Consider the following 19674-nt stretch of genomic DNA (forward strand, 5'->3'; position numbering starts at 1 on the left):
AGGAGGAGGCGGCTAGTGAATCAGATGCTGATGCTGCTGATGATGATTAGGGCTGTACTAATCTGAGTTCCCAGAAGTTTTCGCCAGCTCTGGCGAGGAACTTCTGGGCCAGAGCCCTGGTATTTGTGGGCGGGATGTAACTTACGCTCAGAATCTGAGCGGACACGCCTCTCACCGGTCTGAGAGCTGTGCAACTCGTCTAAAAAGTCAGACGAGAGGCAAACAGCAGTACACAACAATGGCGGCCGAAATTTCTCAAGGGGAAATTGCTTCCCGTCGATCCTATTTAGATGCAACACCCACTGCATGTGGATCCCGCCCCCTTTTCTTCATTGGCTGTTGATTTGAATCAGAACTCAGTGGATCCTGTTGTCCAGGATCCAAGCCGAAGACTCCCAGACTAGGGCTGTACCAGTGTTGATTTCGTCGACTACCTCTTTTTACTGACGAAAACTGAATAAAAACGAAATAAAAACTAAGCTACGATGACTAAAACTAAATATATTGACAATTTCGTCAACAAATAAAAACCAGACTAAAATGTTAGTGAGGGACGAGTGGAGAAGAGATCCAGTAGAACTAAAAGACAAGTCTATTTTATGTTTGGAAAATAGCAGAAAATAGCAGATCTACAAGCTCACAACGCGACGCGCTGCGACGCGTTGTGAGCTTGTAGATCGGCTATTTTCAGCATGCTACAAAGTGTAAAATCAGCCATTATGACGCCATCGAGGCACCGCCAAAATACATTTTAGTCGACTAAATCAACTGTAGATTCAGTCGACTAAAATCGTATGATATTTACCAGTAGTCGACTAAAACTAGACAAAAACTGAAACACTTCAGATGACTGAAATATGACTAAAACTAAATGGAATTTTATTCCAAAGACTATGACTAAAACTGAATCAAAATCTGCTGTCAAAATCAACACTAGGCTGTACCTTGTGGACGTGCGCCGCGATGTCCTCGTTCTGGATGATGATTAGGAGCTTATCCAAACTGCCGCTGTTCTCCAGGAAGGCCTGAGGCACGCACTCCCTGTTGCCCAGACTCTGCAGGTACTCCTGCAAATGGGGGATGAAAGAGGGACAAGCTTAGCCATTTAAAGTCCTATTCACTTACGTTTTTGAAATATCAAGTATTTATTAAATATGCCTTTACGCGATAAAGCATCGCAGCCACCACACTTGACAGGAGTTACCTCCTACGCCTTATGTGGGATTTATTATTAATATAAAAATTAAATATGGATGTTATTTTCTTTCTGCAAGCGTAGCAGAGTATCTCAGCCTCACAACGCGTCGCACACAGCTTGTAGAAATGCCATTACCGCAAAAGTCTCAAAACTGTTTAAAATGTTAAATCTATAACGCAGTGTTGATTAAACAGCACATTTTATTTAGTTTTAGTCATATTTTAGTCACGTGAAATGTTTTAGTTTTTGTCTAGTTTCAGTCGACTAAATATCATAAGATTATAGTCGACTAAATCTACAATTGATTTAGTCGACTAAAATGTATTGTGGCGGTGCCTTGATGGTGTCGTAATGGCTGATTTTACACTCTGTTGCATGCTGAAAATAGCCGATCTACAAGCCCACAACGCGTCGCGCTGCGACGCGTTGTGAGCTTGTAGATCTGCTATTTTCCGAGCGCAACCTAACATAAAATGACTTGTCTTTTAGTTCTACTGGATCTCTTCTCCACTAGTCCCTCACTAACATTTTAGTCTAGTTTTTATTTGTTGACGAAATTGTCAATATATTTAGTCTTAGTTTTAGTCATCGTAGCTTAGTTTTTATTTAGTTTATCAGTCGTAGTTTTAGTCGACAAAATCAACACTGCTATAACGACGTGCCCAAAACAAGGCTGCCATGTTCAAAGCGGTTTAGTAACCTTAGAAATAAACGTTTCTCCCTCTCTCTTTTCTAAACATACTGTAGTAGTGTTTACACATTGGAAGAGTTCAGCAGTGGGAAGATATACTGTAAAAAGCGGAGGGCGGTCGATCACGCTGCCCTTGTTAACTTTTTTTATTTTTACTGCAGTACGGGTAGGACAATTTATTATCTGTGACAACTGTGCAGGACTGTCCCGATTGCAATAAAACAGTGGCGGCACATGAGATTTGCGACCGTAGACTCTTTACACTCTCTAGTACAGAGGAACTGCAGAGAGTAAAAAACAACGTGCCATGATCACTGACAATAAAGAACATTATAGTGCTCCAGCTTGTCCAATAAGGGCTTTTAGTACTATATATATATTATACTGTACATTCCAATTTCTACATTTCATACCCTTTTACATTCACTCCACATTAAAACAAATATTACGACGAGGCAAAATGACAACAGACTTTTAAAAGATACTGAGTAATTTAAGAGTGGATCAGGATTAAATAACATATTTCCAACACATTTCATTAAACTCAAGCTGCTCAACATGCTGATCCTCTAACAAAAGAACTGTTGACCTGAGGGATTCTCAAACACTCACACAACATAAAATACACTCTACAGTAGAGTCTGAATCACCCGCCCAGCTCAGCAGTGTTGATTTTGACAGTAAATTTTGATCTAGTTTTAGTCATAGTCTTTTGAAACAAAGTCTATTTTTTTAGTCGACTAAATATCATAAGATTATAGTCGACTAAATCTACAGTTGATTTACAGTAGTCCACTAAAATGTATGTGGTGCCTTGATGGCGTCATGATGACTGATTTTACACTTGGTTGCATGCTGAAAATAGCCGATCTACAAGTTCACAACGCGGCGACGCGTTGTGAATTTGTAGATCTTGCTATTTTCAGAGCGCAACACCCGAGCGCAACCAAACATAAAATGACTTGTCTTTTAGTTCTACTGGATCTCTTCTCCACTAGTCCCTCACTAACATTTTAGTCTAGTTTTTATTTGTTGATTAAATTGTCTATATTTAGTCATAGTTTTAGTCATCATAGCTTAGTTTTTATTTAGTTTTCGGCAGTGACAAAAGGTAGTCGACAAACGTTTTCGTCATAGTTTTAGTCGACGAAATCAACACTGGCGCTCAGCCAAGACGAACGCACTGGATTCAAACTCCTAGACTCCGAGGTGGTGGCTACCCTGCACTAAATTCTAAATGTCACACGTTCCCATATACTGGCAATAACTTAACTTCCACCTTTACAACGTTTCGAGACCTGCATATTATAACAATGGCGCCCCCCCCCCCCCCCCCGTACCTGGATCTCTGTGCAGATGGAGCTGCTGCCGTTGCTCTCCTCCTCCGCGTGGATGTAGAACTTGACCGTGTTCTTGGTGACGTCCTTGAAGATCTCCACCAGGCTGCTGAACACCTCGGGCTTCAGCTGCCCGATCAGGCTGTTGGCGAGCAGGGTGGAGCCGGGCGGGGCGGGGGGGGCGAGGCCCCCGGCGCTCTGATGCTCCGGGGAGTTGGGGGTGACGCGGGACGGTGAGTAGATCTCCGACACGCCGGCCTCCCCCGTCTGGCCTCCGGCCTCTCCTCCTTTCGCCTTCCCCGAGGAGGAGGACCGGCCCGTTTTACGGCCGTGAGACAGGGCTGTCACGATTACAAATTTAAAGAATTAATCACTCAAATAATTGCAATTAACGATTGAATTGTGTTTCTGTCATTGAAAATGAATGGAACATGATGAATAAAAAGTTACATTTCTGTTTGGCTTTTAGCTTTCGTATACAAAAGTTGCACAGAGCAGCTATGACAAAAAAACACATATTTAATTAATCTATACTTAAAATAAAATAAGTATACATTAAAAATCAAAAATAGTGGAAATAGCAGATCTATAAGCTGCTTATAGATCGGCTATTTCCACTATTTTTTATTAAAAAAAAAAAAAAAAGACATTTTTTAACATGGAATTGAATATGACAATTATACAAAAATAATTACGATTGTATAAATTAATTGCGATTAGACAATTACGTATTAATTGTGACAGGCCTACCGTGAGACGATGAAGAGGAAGCGCTTTTGGACTGATGAGAGGGTTCTGCTTTGGTCTTGGGCGTTGCGGTGCCGGCGGCGACGGTTGGGTTTGGCGGCGTATGGAGGTCAGAGCCCGGCGTGTGGGAAGGTGGAGGCGTGACCTCAGGAGCAGCGGCGGCGGCAGCAAGAGGAGGGGGAGGAGTGGGAGGAGGCGGTATCAGTTTGCCCATCTTCTCGCACAGCGCGTTGACGTGCCCGTGCACGGGCACCGAGGTGACGTACGGGACCACGAAGCCCGAGAAGGAGCGGTTGGGGATCCAGGAGTGGCGCTGCGGGGGGAGCCGCTGGGGCAGCTGGGAAGTGTAGTAGATGTGCTGGTTCTGCATGAGGTTCCGGATGTCGGAGGTGAGGCTGTACACCTCCTGGTTGAGGATGGTGTCCAGGCTGATGGAGGGCCGCTGGGGGGGTTCCTCCACCATGCTTATTATCCTGGTGGGTGGGGGTGGCGATGCGGGCTTCTTCGCCTCCGCCACGGACGCGGGAGCTGTTGCCTTCTTGACCTCCGCCGCCGCGGTGGCGGGAGCTGCCTTCTTCACCTCCACCGCCTCGGGAGTTGCCTTCTTCACTTCCGCTACGGGAGCGAACTTCTTCACCTGCAATTACAAATGTAGGCGTTTAGCAGATGCTCTTATTGTCCAGAGCGACTTACAATAAAGCAGGGGTCTTCAACAGGGGGTCCAGGACCCCTAGGGGGTCCTCAGAGTTACTACAGGGGGTCCGCCAAATCTTTGTGTGATAGGATTTCGTTTTTTTTTACATTAACCACTTGAACCCTAGAATTCCTTTTCTGAGGGGAACATTAGCCGAAAATAGCAGATCTACAAGCTCACAACGCCTCGCAGCACGAAGCGTTGTGAGCTTGTAGATCGGCTATTTTTGTCAAAGAGGTATAGGTGTAGAGGGGTAAAAAAGAGCAGAAAAAGTTTGTCTGAAACACAATGTTATACAATATAGAGGGGGTCCCTGTTTCATCTCTCTCTCGGCTAGGGGGTCCTTGGCCTGAAAACGTTGAAGACCCCTGCAATAAAGCAAGGCAGTCACGTACGTAGAATAATGCTGAGAGACAGTGTGGCGTCTCAAGAAACTAGAATCCCAGGTAAACCAAGAATCTAGCATCAGTCTAAAACTAATAATATAAAAACAAAATAGTCTACTATCGAAATACTACTATGAATGGAAATAAATGATATTGAAATGGGATAAATATATATATTTTTTTTTGAGGTAAACAAAGAATCTAGCGTTTGTTTAAATAACGCATTTAAATTTATTTTTAATCATTATATTATCATAGATATTTTTGGGGCTAAATAATGGATAGTTAGGAAGCAAATGGACCCTTATGGGTCTGTAACTCTGAGAGTGTACAAATGGAACCAAATGGACCCGAACGGGTCCATTTGGTTCCATTTGTACACTCTCTGAGTTACATTAACATTGATCTTACAATATAAATTGGGGTCCCAGCGATAGAAATGCCATTAAACGGGGGTCCGTAGCCTAATGCATGTCAAACTGGGGGGTCCCTGAAATTAAAATGGTTGAGAAAATCACTGCTAGGGTCATAAAAATCTTCTCTTATGGGGGTCCCTGGCATATATTTTCAAATGGGGGTCCGCAGGCTAATTAGTGTCAATTTAGGGGTCCCTTGACATGAACAAGTTTGAGAACCACCGCCCCCTAAATTACATTATGAACATTATTCGGTCAAGAAAAATAAGCCCTAGCACCTCCGGCACGGGAGCGATCGTCTTCACCTCCGCCACGGGAGTGACCTTCTTCACGTCGGCCACGGGAGGAGGAGGAGCCACCTTCTTCACCTCCGTCACGGGCGCCGGCTTGGGCTCGGCGCCGTGGCCGTCCACACTCGCTACGGGCTCAGGCACCATCTGCACCGGTTCTGGAGGGAGAGGGAAAAAGTCTGTCAGATATTCTTAGTTATTTTATACCTGATCAACCTTATGATGCGGCGTCAAAACTTTAATTTAACCCATTCAATCCGGGAACGCATCCGTGTCGTTTTAAGATTTCTTTGGCTATTCAAAAATAGCAGATATACAAGCTCATAGCACGGCACCGAGTGCCGCGCTATGAGCTTGTAGATCTGCTATTTTTTGAAAAATCGTGAAAATGTGCGCATATCTATGAATATATATTTTTAAAGCGAACATTTGTAACTCAAATCTTTGCTTCATGGGGGGTCCCTGTAACAAAACATTTTGAGACGGGGGTCCGCGGGCCAAATACATATCTAAAAATGTTTTCTAAATCCTAACAGTATGTTGCTATATCAGTGGTGCTCCAACTTTTCCATGTCAAGGACCCCCAAAATGATATGTATTTGGCCGTGGACACCCCCCCCCCCCCCCCCCCCCCCCATCTCAAAATATGTTGTTCCAAGGACCCCTAGAAGCACAGATCGAAGTTTTAAAAAATCGCTTTCAAACATTTCTATATATTCAAAGATCTGCACAACTTTTCCTAGATTTAAAAAAAGAAAAATTGCAGATCTACAAGCTGTATAGCCAAAGAAATCTTAAAATGTCACAGATGCGTTCCTGGTCTTAATGGGTTAAAGACCTAAAAACAAAACAGACTAGTAGGTAAATGAAGTGTGCAAGTTAAGTTTGCAGTACCTTCGTGGGTGGTGCCCAGCCTGGACAACCCCGCCAGGGCTATCGCCCAGGCTGGGTTGTCTGAGGTCTGGGGCTTTTCTACTGGTGATCCTGGGCTAAACGGACTGGCAGGGCTACAGTCCATGTCCTCCTGTGAACACAAAGTATCACAGTTACTCATTACTTTACAGCAGTGCTTCTCAAACATTTTCTTGTCAAGGAAAATACTACTGATAGGTATTTGGACCTCAATCTGGATTTAATAGGGGCGGAAATTGGTATGTATCTGACGATTCAATTCGATTCCGAGGGCTACGATTCAATTAAATTGTGATTAGTGATTAATTTACTTCCATTATCTTTTATTGATAATAAAAACTAATGGAAGAGATGTGTTACTGTCGACTGGAATGTTATATTTGCCAACATCAACAATTGCAGAAAACCAACAAGAAATATGGGTGCTGCTCTGTGCAATTAGCGACATGATGATTTTTTAATAATCGATTTTTGACTTTTGTGAATCGATTCATAATTGTCCGAATCGCGATTAATTGCTGAATCGATTATATTTTCCACCCCTAGGAAATAGTGTGTGCCAGGGACACAGGGATAATTCCAAATAGCCAGTCTTCAAGCTCACAGCTTGGCTATTTTGGAAACAGATGGTGTATAAATAAGGGTTCGAGTGGGTTAAACTGATTTGGATGCTACATTAACTCGTTTCGCTGGGGACCCCCCCATGGATGTGTGCCACCAGTAACTAGTTTTGTGAAGGGGTCACGAACACACGTCAAAATTAATACATCCAAGGTCAAATCTGCATCAAAACCATGTAGCGCTAGACAAATGGATAAATCAAACGTCTAGTTGCTTCTCCCTGGAGCCATAGTTTCAGCTCAAACTGTGATTGACAAGAAAGCTGCCAACGCATAAGAGACAGCTCCATTATCAAACAACACAGTGTTTGATCCGTTGGATCGAGGATATGTCTATTGATATTGTCGGATATAATAGTAATGGAACAGATTTAGGAGAATCGTCAAAATGCATGAGTGAGGGGGAATTATCGGCATAGCAAAACAGTCAGTGGTGTAAAGTAACTAAGTACATTTACTTAAGTAAACTTTTGAGGATTTTTTACTTTACTGGAGTTGGATTTCCCATTTTCAGTACTTTTACTTCTACTCCACTACATCTCAGAGTCAAATATTGTACTTTTACTCCACTACAATCATTTGAACACTTTAATAACTGGTTACTTTTCAGATATTAATTATGATATTATGAAACACACATTAACCACTTTAGCCCTATTTTATATGTAGGCTGTTTGAAAATAGCCGATCTACAGATGCGACGCGTTGTGAGCTTGTAGATCTGCTATTTTCAAACATTTTAGTACTTTTACTATTGATACTTTAAGTAAATGAATCAAGTAAATTTAGAATTCTGGTAATGTCGCAGTATTGATACTTTTACTTAAGTAAAGAATTTTGAGTACCACTGAAAACAGCTCAAGACAACAACAAAAAATGTTAAAAGTTAAAATAAATTACAACCATTTCATAAAATATAAAAAAATAATAATAATTGTGCCGCAGCAGCTCTCTCTCTCACCGCTACGTAGTTGGTGGGCAAAGCGGGCTGCAGCTCCTCGGGTTTCCTGAGGTCCGGGTCGGGGTCCCTCCTCCCCCCCGAGCCTGCCGAGGAGGAGGACTCGCCGTAGCTGCCGGTTTCGGGGCCGCCCATGGCCTTGTTGAGGGTGGCCAGGAGGATCTTCAGCAGCCGCTGGGTCTCGTTCACCGAGGAGTTCTGGGCGTTGCCGCGGGCCCTCAGGTCCGTGTCGTAGTCGATGCCCATGCTCTCCATGACCGACGCCAGGTTGAAGTTCTGGCCGCCCTCGTCCACGGCTTCGTCTGTCTGGACTTCTAAGCAAAGAAAACACGCTTGCAGTTTTAACCACATGTGACACTGGCGTCACCCTATTCTGCGCGGGTGGGGGCGGACGTTTGGGAAAAAAGGGCAGATCTACAAGCTTGTAGATCGGCTATTTTTGGCTAAGAGAAATGTATAGATATGGTTTAATTCAGTGGTTCTCAACTAGTGGTCCGGGGACCACCAGTGGTCCTTGAGGGGGTTCCAGGGGGTCCCCAGCCAAATTAATAGTTAGAAACCAAATTGACCCTTGTGTGTCTGTAACTCTGAGAGTGTACAAATGGAACCAAATGGTCCATTTGGTTCCATTTGTACACTCCCAGAGTTACATGAACACTAATGATGATGACACAGTGTAGATTGGGACCCCCAAGAAATTAAAATGGTTGAGTCCCTGGCATATCTTTTCAAATGGGGGTTCCTGGGCTAAAATGTGTCAATTTGGTGGTCCTTGACACGAAAAAGGTTGAAAACCACTGGTTTAATTAGTTAACAAAGATTGCAAATGCATTTATTTATAAATACCGTAAATCCTCTAATAGTGACCCGGGCTTTTATTTGTTTCAACTGTAGCGGGTACCAGGTTTTTATTGAAAAGGAGACATAAGAGAGTCCTATATTTCTACTTTTCGAGAAAACAAAAGGCTTGTATTATATCAATGTTTTATTGTACAAAAAGAGGCCTGTACTAGAAGAGAGGCTTTTAATCGCTTGTTTCAACAACGCCCCCAGTCATTAATAGAGATTAATAGAGACCCGTTTTTTAATTGAATAGAGTTAACTACATACATAAATAAAATACTGGATTTTGTTTCTCCACCCACAGTGGAGATCAGACCAGGAATGTGGCAGAATGATGCAGTAATATGGTATTCAAGGAGTTGTTTATAGGTCCCAGCTCAAGTCAAAAAGCCTGTTAAAACATGACATTTGCAAACGGCAAGTTAGTAGAACTAATATTGTTCTAAAAACACAGCTCAAGGACCTCTGCAATCATGTGCTCTGGTGAGTTAGACATACTTTTATTTCGTTGGCACACAGGAATTTGGAAATCCACTAGCGTTTTGTCTTGTAACAGAGTATTTCTAGTACATTGTAGTATTGATACTTTTACTTAAGTCAGTAGTTTTCAACCAGTGGTCTGGGGACCAACAGTGGTCCTTGGGGGGCTACCAGGGGGTCCCCAGCTAAATTAGTTAACATAGCCTCAGAATCATTTTAACCACTTAGTTTGTGCCGAGTGCCGCGCTATGAGCTTGTAGATCTGCTATTTTTGAAAAATCTTGAAAATGTGTGCAAATCTTTGAATATATACATTTTTCAAATAGAACATTTTAAACTCAAATCTTTGCTTCTGGGGGTCCCTGGCACAAAACATTTTCAGATGGTGGTCCGGGCCCAATGCATATCAATTTAGGGGTCCCTGGCATGAAAAAGGTTTAAAACCACTGACTTCAGTAAAACATTTGAGTACTTTTTTTCCACCACCGGTATCCACACACATACATAACTCTAACGTTACACAGATGTCGCCGGGCACTCCTCACCTCTACTGGGCTCTCCGTTGCTCATGGGGTTGAGGCGGGGGTGTTTGCTCGCGCGCGCCCCCCAGTCGTCCTGGTTCTCCATCTTCCTCTTCAGACTGTGAGGGTCCCAGCCCCCCCCGCCGCCGTCCTCTGGCCTCCGCTCCTGTCCGGGCTCTTGTCCCGGTTCGCCCCCGATGTTCTTCTTATGCTGGTGGATCAGCTTGAGCAGCTCTTTCATCTTGTCCTTGTCGTACTTGTCCTTGTCCGTCGTCGTCGGCCCGCCGTACTCGCCGCCGTGCGACGACGACCGCGACTTCGGTGGCTGAGGCTCGGCCTGGGACCCGTTGGAATGGGACACCCCCCCCGACCGGCTCCGCCTGCTGCCGCTGCCGCCGCCGCTTCCGCCGCCGCCCTCCGGGAGCACCAGCCTCTCCGAAGACGACCGCTCCGGCGGCAGCAGAAGCCTCTCTTGCGGTTGTTGTTGTTGCGGCCTCTCAGCCGCCGTCCTGTCCGACGAGCCCATGTCCGAACCGCCCCAGTCCGACACGGGGCTGTATTCCACCGGGGGCAGCGGGGCGGCGCCGGCGCCCAGGGGGGCGGCGGCCACGTGCTGCTGCACGGGCACAGCGTGCACAGGCACGGGTACGGGCACCACGGGGTTCCGGATTTTCTCTATCATGTCCCGGGCCTTGTTCAGGGAAAACGTGTAGTTGCTGGGGTTGTGGACGTACGTGCGCAGCTGGCCCTCGATGTTGTGCTTGGCCCTGGGGGCCGGGTAGTTGTTCCCCCGCTCGTCCAGGTTCTGCTTGTAGTCGGGCACGATGAAGGGCCGCACCGCGGCGCTCTCCAGCCGCGTCAGGTACTCGTGGGCCCGGTGCTCCACGCCGGCGCTCAGGTCCTTGCCCGGGTTGGGCCGCAGCTTGTACAGCGCGTAGTGGAGCGCCGGGAGGAAGGGCTCCACGTGCGGCTGCGGGGCGGGCTGGAGCTCCGCCGACAGGGGCTCGGGTTCAAACACTCTGGGTGCTGTGAGGGGGACAGGGAGGGACAGGCACACGTCATCATCAGCACAGGGCGTGTTATGATGGGGACAATGTGGTTGACGATTTATTTGTCATACAAATAATTGTGATTGATGATTTAATTGTAGTTTTGGCATTGAACAATGGAACATACAACTACTGTAAAGATTGCATTTCTGTTTACCTTTTACGCTTTGTGAACAAGAATTGTACATATATATGACAAATGAGTTACGTTTACAAACAAATTACCGACAATGACCATAACCAATAATGAAAATAAAGTCATATACCCGTATTTTCCGCACTATAAGGCGCATCTGAGTATAAGGCGCACCTTCAATAAATGTATTATTTTCATACATAAGGCGCACCGCATTATAAGGCGCATCCGCACTATAAGGCGCACTGACAGCGCGCCTTATAGTGCGGAAACCAAGGGAACCAATATTGATACATATATAAGGCGCATCGGATTATAATATACTTATACTGCGGAAAATACGGTACTTAATTTTTTAAAAAATAGCAGAAATAGCAAAAAATACAAAACGCTTTGAGCTGGTATATTGTTCATTTCCACATTATAAAAAAATGTCAGGCCTTTAAATCTAGTCTTACATTGCCCTGATCAGAGCAAGTCATGGCCATCTGAAGTGTTACACACTGCTGTGACACTGCTGCCCCCTGGTGGCACTATATTCTCATGGCAGACCCCTGAACAGTGTGACAGGTTTGGTACGGATCGAAGCAACGGGTGCAAGTCCGGATGATACAGGGTTAAAGGATGTATACTTTCTGGATATTATGGAATAATACTCACGATACTTGGCAACCGTCCTGGCCTCCTGAAAGATGAACAACGCCTGTAGACTCTTCTCCACCCGCCCCCATCGCTCTGGGAATCAAACACACGAGCAGACTTCTCTCAGGGCTTGACGTTCACCGACAAGTACATCATCACACAAGCGTTTATTTAACCCATTAAGACCTGAGGCCGATTCTACAAATGCCTTTTAAATTTTATTTTCTGAAAAACGTAGGTTGCTATTGCTGTTGGTCAGAAACCTCTCTAACCGTTTGAGCTTTTTCGTTAATTAATGCCCTACTTGATCTAGCCCTAGAATGTCTGTGATCTTTCATACATTTCATGTATTTCAAATACACAGCCATAGATCGGTTGTATCCACTTATCTGCGCGGCGTTAAACTGCTCTAAGCTCTGTGTGCACTCACCCAATAATTAATTCCTAAGACTTGGAGTGTCTGAATATATCTAAACTTCCTTTGGGAAGCACAAACGAATGGGGTACACAATTGGCAGGTGGTGTGATTCATTACCCCGCACCAATCACAACGCACCTGTCAATTGTGTACCCCATTCGTTTGTGCTTCCCAAAGGAAGTTTAGATATATTCAGTCCTGCACTCATTCAGGCCCCTTGCCCAGACAGAAAGTCGCCCGTGTGCAGCTCGTGGAAAAGTGGAGATATTTGACTAAACATGCGTTTTCTGGCAGAACTTTCAAATGGATATGACACTAGAGGACAGTAAGTGGATGCAACTGATCTATGGCTGTGTATTTGAAATAAATGAAATGTATGAAAGATCACATTCTAGGGCTATACTTGATCATACTACAGTGTCACACAAAAGTATCAAAATGAGCAGATCCACAAGCTCGAAAAGCGGCGCGAAGCGACGCGTTTTGAGCTTGTGGATCTGCTACTTTTGAATTTTAATTCTGAAAAGTAACAATTTTGCACATATGAGGTTTCCACCCAAGAGAGATGTTAGATAGCTAAAATCACACAGATGCTTTCCCGGACTGAACAGGTTAACGCAAAACACAAAATAAAAATAAATAAGAAGCATAAGATAAGGTTTTTTTTAACGCACCGTTGGGATTGACCATCTGAGTCGAAGTCAGGAGGAAGAGAAAGCCTTTGTCGAATAAGGGCTGCACCAGCACCTGAGTAGGAAGAAGAAGAAGACACACCGTACGGTCACATAAAAACACCCACACCACTGACACCGCACCGCTCTTACCTCCTCCTACCTTGGAGAAACGGTTGGACATCTTTTCATGTGCTCCACACATTTTAACCTCAGCTATTTGTCTTCCCTGTTTGGATTTGTGTTTTCTGTATTTGATGCTTTTTTTGTGTTTTAACTTTGATGTCTTGTATGTAACCACAGCCTTGTATTTAGAGAGTTGCGTCACCTCAGGGGGGGCAGGAAACAGCACCCGTCACGTGGTTCATGTGAACTCGAAATAGTGACAAGCGCTCATGGACTTCATTGCATTGACGGTATAGTTCATGACGTTAGCGTCATGGACTATACCGTCGCGGTCGGACCTGAGAGCTTATCTGACTGTGAGTAAGGAAAGAAAGCACCGATTGATCAGCCAAACATCAATATAGGCTCTATGCATAGCAGCCATATTGGAAATAAATTGGGCCTCTTCTTACTTCCTTCACAGGTGTTACCAATGATACTAATGAAGGCTCTGTTCCATTCTGGTCAGGGTGCTGATATTGTGCATGTTGGCTCACTAGAAACACTCCATTTTGGTTCCCAAATGGCCCCTTATGGTGGGTGTGTGGGTGTGACCCCCATAACTCTGAGAGTGTACAAATGGAACCAAATGGACCCGTAATGGGGTCCTTGAAAATAAGACAACCACTATGCCACACTAAATGGAACAGAGCCTTAATTAGTATTATTGGTAACACCTGTAAAGGAAGTAAGGCAGGGGCCCAATTCATTACCAATATGGGATGCTGTGCATAGAGCCTATTGGCCAATATGGGCCAATACGTTGACTGACTACCACAGTGGAGTAAATGAGAGGCAAGTTTAGTTGTACAGCACATTTCAACAACAACAAGGCAAGCAAAGGAATCACAATTATAAAATTGACATTACGCCAGAGTGGCCGATGTTCGTCGGCCGTTTCATGAATCAGTGATTGATCATTGGTATATCTCACCATCCTGTCCCTCTCCAGTTTGTGCACCAGTCCTGCCAAGCTGCCATTGGTGGGCTTGCCCTTCCCATCCACCACCTCAAACAGGCTGCAGAACATGCCACACTTCATCACTGCGGGTGGATGAGGGAGAGAGAGAGAGAGAGAGAGAGAACATTACAAACGTTGTTGTGGTGGCACACATTTTTGACACATTCACTGCCAGGGGCTTTCTGCTATTGGCAGGTAGCTTCTGCCAGCATTTTTAAGCATTCTGAGTAATTTTTCAAGAACCACTGAATATTTATCTCCAGTATGATCGATCCCCCTGATGGTTGCTAATCACGGAGGGTTTCACTGTGCTTCTGTGACCTCCAGTTCTCTTGTTTTACCCAGTTGAAAATAGCATGTTTGGCCAAAAATACATAGTAAAACACAGGAGCCGAGATACAGGATTTTAAAGTAATAAGTTAACCAGGAAGTGAATGGAGCAATAAATCAATAAAATCAACAATAAAAACAATACAAAAAATACATTAATTATTTTTTTAATGACGGACATATCCGTTAATGGCGCTGAACGGGTGGATTTTAAATGACGGAGATGTCCGTCAATGGCAGTTAATGTGTTCATTCAGACATTGGAACGCAGGTTATCAACTAGTAGATATTCTACAAATTATGATTTTCACGCCACTGATGTCTTTATGTAAGCAGTATCCTATGAGAAGGAGTCCCACTCTGTTGTTTATCAGCACAGTTGTGATTTAAGCATTGATTAAACTTTAATCACAGCTGTGCTTATTTACAGTACGCCACGCAGCCTCTAGTGTGTCATTGCTTTTATACAACCGTTCCTACATGAATCTATTTATTTATCAAAGTAATGGGAGACAACAGCTAATATGATTTTGTTATTATTCCGCTCTGCCAACAAGCACAGTTCCTTCAAGACTGTTAACAAGCTTGTTGTTAACATGGCTTTTATTCAAGCGCAACTAAACTGTTGTATACGTTTGCTTGTGAGGAGAAGTGGGGGTCTGTTAACATCAGGGGCGTCACGGCCATTCACTGTGCATACGACGCGACACCCTCACTCTCACAGATCCGTGATTTCATACCCCCCACTTTTTGAAAAAATAAAATATTTTTTTTGATAATAAATCGGTAAAATCAGGCGAAAATAAGAATTAAATAACCTAATCCTAAAACCGAAATAAAGTAACCAAAACACGAGAAAAAAAAACTAACAAAATCCGCCCAAAAAACGCAAAATTTTGAAAATACAAACTTTGTTTACATTTGACAGTTACAAATGTTTTTCACGATTTTTCAAAAATAGCAGATATACAAGCTCATAGTGCGGCACCGAGTGCCGCGCTATGAGCTTGCACATCTGCTATTTTTGAATAGCCAAAGTGTAAAATAAGGGGTATAGTAAAAGTCCATCCCCCCCACCTTCTGAGAGCCTGTGACGTCCCTGGTTAACATTGATCTTATTTCAATTAATTTCATTGTTTTTAAATGTGTATCTATTGTCTTGACTTTTATGCCATGTAGCACTTTGAAATTTCTGTGAAACATAAAGTGCGTTACAAATATAATCTTCGTTTGACCGAAACGTTGATCAATGAAGCAGACAAGTGTGCACGGGAGAATGCAGTTTTGATGAAGGGGGATTACTCCCAGCAACACAGACACTTCTGAGAGGCATGCATGTTGATCTCTCCTCACTACACAGTGTGTTTACATCACTGGTTCTCAAACATGTTTGGCGCAGGGCACCGCCTGTAAACAACTTTTTCATCCACGGCACCCCTGAATTACATTGTTACTTCATAGCACCTTACATGTATGTCATATTACAATAAATACGTAAATCTTTCCCCCTAAAGACACAGTAGCCTAAGTCACGAGGACAACTTGAGAGAATGTCTATTTGAAAATAACTTTCTACTTGACGTTTAACCCCAGCATCCCCATTCTGAGGGGAAGCATTAGCCCAAAATAGCCGATCTACAAGCTCACAACGTGGCGCGTTGTGAGCTTGTAGATCTGCTATTTTTTTGGCGAAGAGATTTGGTGTGGACTGAAAAAGAAACGCACCAAGTACAGTGGTAAATGGTGCATTTATATAGCGCTTTTATCCAACACGCTTTACATAGATTGTGCATTACATTAACCCATTCACACACACATTCACACACCGATGGTGGAGGAAACCATGCAAGGCACCAACCTGCTCATCGGGAGCAATTAGGGGTTCAATGTGTTGCTCAAGGACACTTCGACACTAACTCTGGGGGAGCCCGGGATCGAACTGGGAACCTTGCGGTTTCCAGTTCACTCTATCCCATTGGTTCTCAAAGTGGGGTACGGGGACCCCCAGGGGTACTTGAGGGAGCTCCAGGGGGTACCCAGCTAAATGATAGATTAGGCACCAAAATGGACCCTAATGGGTCTGTAACTCTGAGAGTGTACAAATGGAACCAAATGGACCCTAACGGGTCCATTTGGTTCCATTTGTACACTCTCAGAGTTAAATTAACATAGATTGTACAATATGAATTGCGGTCCAAGTGATAGAAATGCCATTAAATGGGGGTCTGTAGCCCTAATGCATGTCAAACTGGGGGTCCTTGAAATTAAAATGGTTGAGAATCACTGCTAGAGTCGTAAAATATCTTCTCTTATGGGGGTCCCTGGCATATCTTTTGAAATGGGGGTCCGCGGGCTAATAAGTGTCAATTTGGGGGTCCTTGACATGAAAAAGTTTGAGAACCACTGCTCTACCCGGCCACTCTACCCCTGAGGCACTGCCGCTCACAGTGCAACTCAGGTCAGTAGTACAAAGTCAAATAAGGGTGCCACGGCACCCACTTTGTAAATGGTTTACATGCCATGTAAATTGAAGATGTGAACGAGGTGCATGCATGTTACGCTCCACTGACCTTCCCGTGTGATGCTGTATGTATCCCAGCTGAACAGCACGGCAGGAATCTTCCTCTTCGCCTGGTCCAGTTGCATTCCCCGACTTAGGTCCAGCCTCTCGGGCCTGAAATATTTCATATCAAATGATTATTCATGTGGCTGATGCCCAGGGACGTCACAGGCTCTCAGAAGGAGGGGGGGATGGACTTTCGGTGGACTATACCCCTTATTTTACACTTTGGCTATTCAAAAATAGCAGATATACAAGCTCATAGCACAGAGTGCCGCGTTATGAGCTTGTAGATCTGCTATTTTTGAAAAAAACGTGAAAAACATTTGTAACTGTCAAATGTAAACAAATTCTGTATTTTCAAAAGTTTTTCGTGTTTTGGTTACTTTATTTCGGTTTTAGGGTTAGGTTACTATCAAAAAATATATTTATTTTTTCAAAAAGTGGGGGGTATGAAATCACGGATCTGTGAGCGTGAGGGTGTCGCATCGTATGCACAGTGAATGGCCGTGACGCCCTGCTGATGCCTCATTCATACAGGTTGATGCTTTTATTTGCGGTAAAAGAAATCAACCTCGTTCTGAAAACAAAATGTGCAGCCCTTTATTGTTTAAAAACGTATATATATTATTTTTATTGGGGTAAAATTAATCATAGAAAACAAGGCTTCCGTGTGTAAGGATCTACACTACAGTATATGCAAATCACACAATGATGCCACGTGCCAACAATAGCCGATGGGCACATTTTTCACGGCTAAGTATAAACAGGGCTTTTAGTTAAACTCACAGTTTGAAAGGCAGGTAGGGGCGGGTGGAAGAGCGTACGCAGACCTGGAACATTTCCTGGCCCTTGTTCATCAGTGGACCACTCCACACTGTGTAGCAGCACTTTCCTGAAGGACATCACAGCATCACACAGGTCACATATTACGCATGGAATAATGCAAAAATAACATCTCATGACATTGTGTCAGTCCTGATCTGTGATTTATGAAATAGCTATCATTCTAAACCCCATCTTCCTGCTGTTCTACGTACAGCCAACCAGTAGAAGAAATCGCACATTGATGCTTTAATCTATGCTTTTATGAAATATCCGAGACCTTTATGGTGCGTTCAAACGGGCAGATTAAAAGATACATGGTACCATTCCTTTTCAATGGAAACCAGCAACATGAAGATACAAAGATTAAAGATACATCCGACGTTTGTAGCTGTAGCTCTATAGCGACAAAGATACAAATACAAGTTGAGCTGGGTTCAACTTCCAGATACAAAGCTACAAAGATACAACTGTATCTCCGATGTCCACACGTTTGATGACGTCAGCGACCACGTTGAGCAACACAGATACAAAGCAAAACAGCGACAAAGATGAGGTGTATTTTTGTATCTTTTAATCTGCCCGTGTGAACGCACCATTAGGGTTTATGAAAGATGCTTCTGCACATGTATTCAGCGGGTCAGTCATCATCGATGACTGAGGTCATAGGCAAAGATCCACATTGGGGCGTCCCCATGTCTATGTGGATACCGGGAGCCAAAGAATGTCCTAGTTTTACCGTGTATTGTCAGTTCAAGAAACTAAGCATGTACAGGAGGTTGAAAAATATGTACCTCTGTTTGCTTGAGGAACGATGTTGAACCTGTTGATGGAAGGAAGAACCATGTTATATTCACCCAGTGAACAAAGAGATTGTTTGCATTTTGTTAACATGGAATGAAACCCTAGGCCAATTGTGTTGTTTGTAAAATTGCAAAAATCATTAGATTTAGTTGTGCCAATGTGCAATCATTCACAGCACTTTTGACAACTGCCAATGCTTGCACATTGGGCACACCGAAATCTAACACACCCATGATTAATTAAGTAGCTGCTGTCGTGTAGCTTACATCACTGCATGACCCACTGAAAGAGAGTTACCACACTCTTTGATCTACCCATGACACGATCACATTCATGTATCACACATGCTTCATTAACACCCATTACGAGGAATCAAGTGTTTGGAACAATACAGTGGTGTTTGAAACTATACAGTAGAGTTCAAACTATACAGTGGTGTTTGGAACTATACAGTAGAGTTCAAACTATACAGTGGTGTTTGGAACTATACAGTAGAGTTCAAACTATACAGTGGTGTTTGGAACTATACAGTAGAGTTCAAACTATACAGTGAGTGTTTGGAACTATACAGTAGAGTTCAAACTATACAGTAGGGTTTGGAACTATCCAGTAGTGTGTAAAACTATCTCTATAAAATCCCAAGTCAACTGTGACGTTGGTTTTGGCAATAAATGCTTGAAGATTTAATATTATTATGAATATTCTCAGTCAATGGGACTGCCGTAACTCTCTCTCAATAGCTCTACTAAGGTAAGCCTGCCATATTTTTACCGTTCTGTAGTTTGTAGCCTGTACAGGCAAACAAACTACAAAATCGGCGTAGGGTTTCATTTAGATTTTGCATCTGAAATGCATGCTGGTTGCCTGCATATTTACTTTAAAAAGAAAAGTGTACCTGTGTGTCGTCAAGGGAGCCGACGCAGCATCTTTGCCTTTGTACTGAAAGGAGACCACAGCGTACGGACACACGTGCCGGGGCCGTGCTTTGATCTCCTCAAATGCAAACTCGAAAAAGTATTG

At 43.7% G+C, this 19674-nt stretch overlaps 1 protein-coding gene across 4 annotated transcripts in view; it reads right to left on the minus strand.

The window, feature by feature from the left end:
- The window catches only part of tasorb (transcription activation suppressor b), a 40119-nt gene that overhangs the window by 9482 nt on the left and 10963 nt on the right, over positions 1-19674 (minus strand). For 2 of the 4 annotated variants that reach the window (XM_084069606.1, XM_084069605.1), the window contains exons 7-20: positions 19550-19674; positions 18645-18673; positions 17815-17920; positions 17036-17139; positions 14109-14218; positions 13013-13085; positions 11939-12013; positions 10118-11119; positions 8253-8563; positions 6654-6783; positions 5748-5917; positions 3977-4610; positions 3230-3567; positions 945-1067 (exon numbers count right to left, since the gene is read on the minus strand). In XM_084069606.1, the coding sequence (XP_083925732.1) occupies positions 945-1067; positions 3230-3567; positions 3977-4610; positions 5748-5917; positions 6654-6783; positions 8253-8563; positions 10118-11119; positions 11939-12013; positions 13013-13085; positions 14109-14218; positions 17036-17139; positions 17815-17920; positions 18645-18673; positions 19550-19674 (3330 nt within the window). The remainder of the gene's footprint in view (positions 1-944; positions 1068-3229; positions 3568-3976; positions 4611-5747; positions 5918-6653; positions 6784-8252; positions 8564-10117; positions 11120-11938; positions 12014-13012; positions 13086-14108; positions 14219-17035; positions 17140-17814; positions 17921-18644; positions 18674-19549) is intronic. The other 2 variants (XM_084069607.1, XM_084069608.1) reach the window with 2 other exon arrangements.

The sequence above is a fragment of the Gymnoscopelus microlampas genome (assembly GCF_963454915.1).
Source record: "Gymnoscopelus microlampas genome assembly, chromosome: 10".
In the NCBI taxonomy this organism is placed as follows: domain Eukaryota; kingdom Metazoa; phylum Chordata; class Actinopteri; order Myctophiformes; family Myctophidae; genus Gymnoscopelus; species Gymnoscopelus microlampas.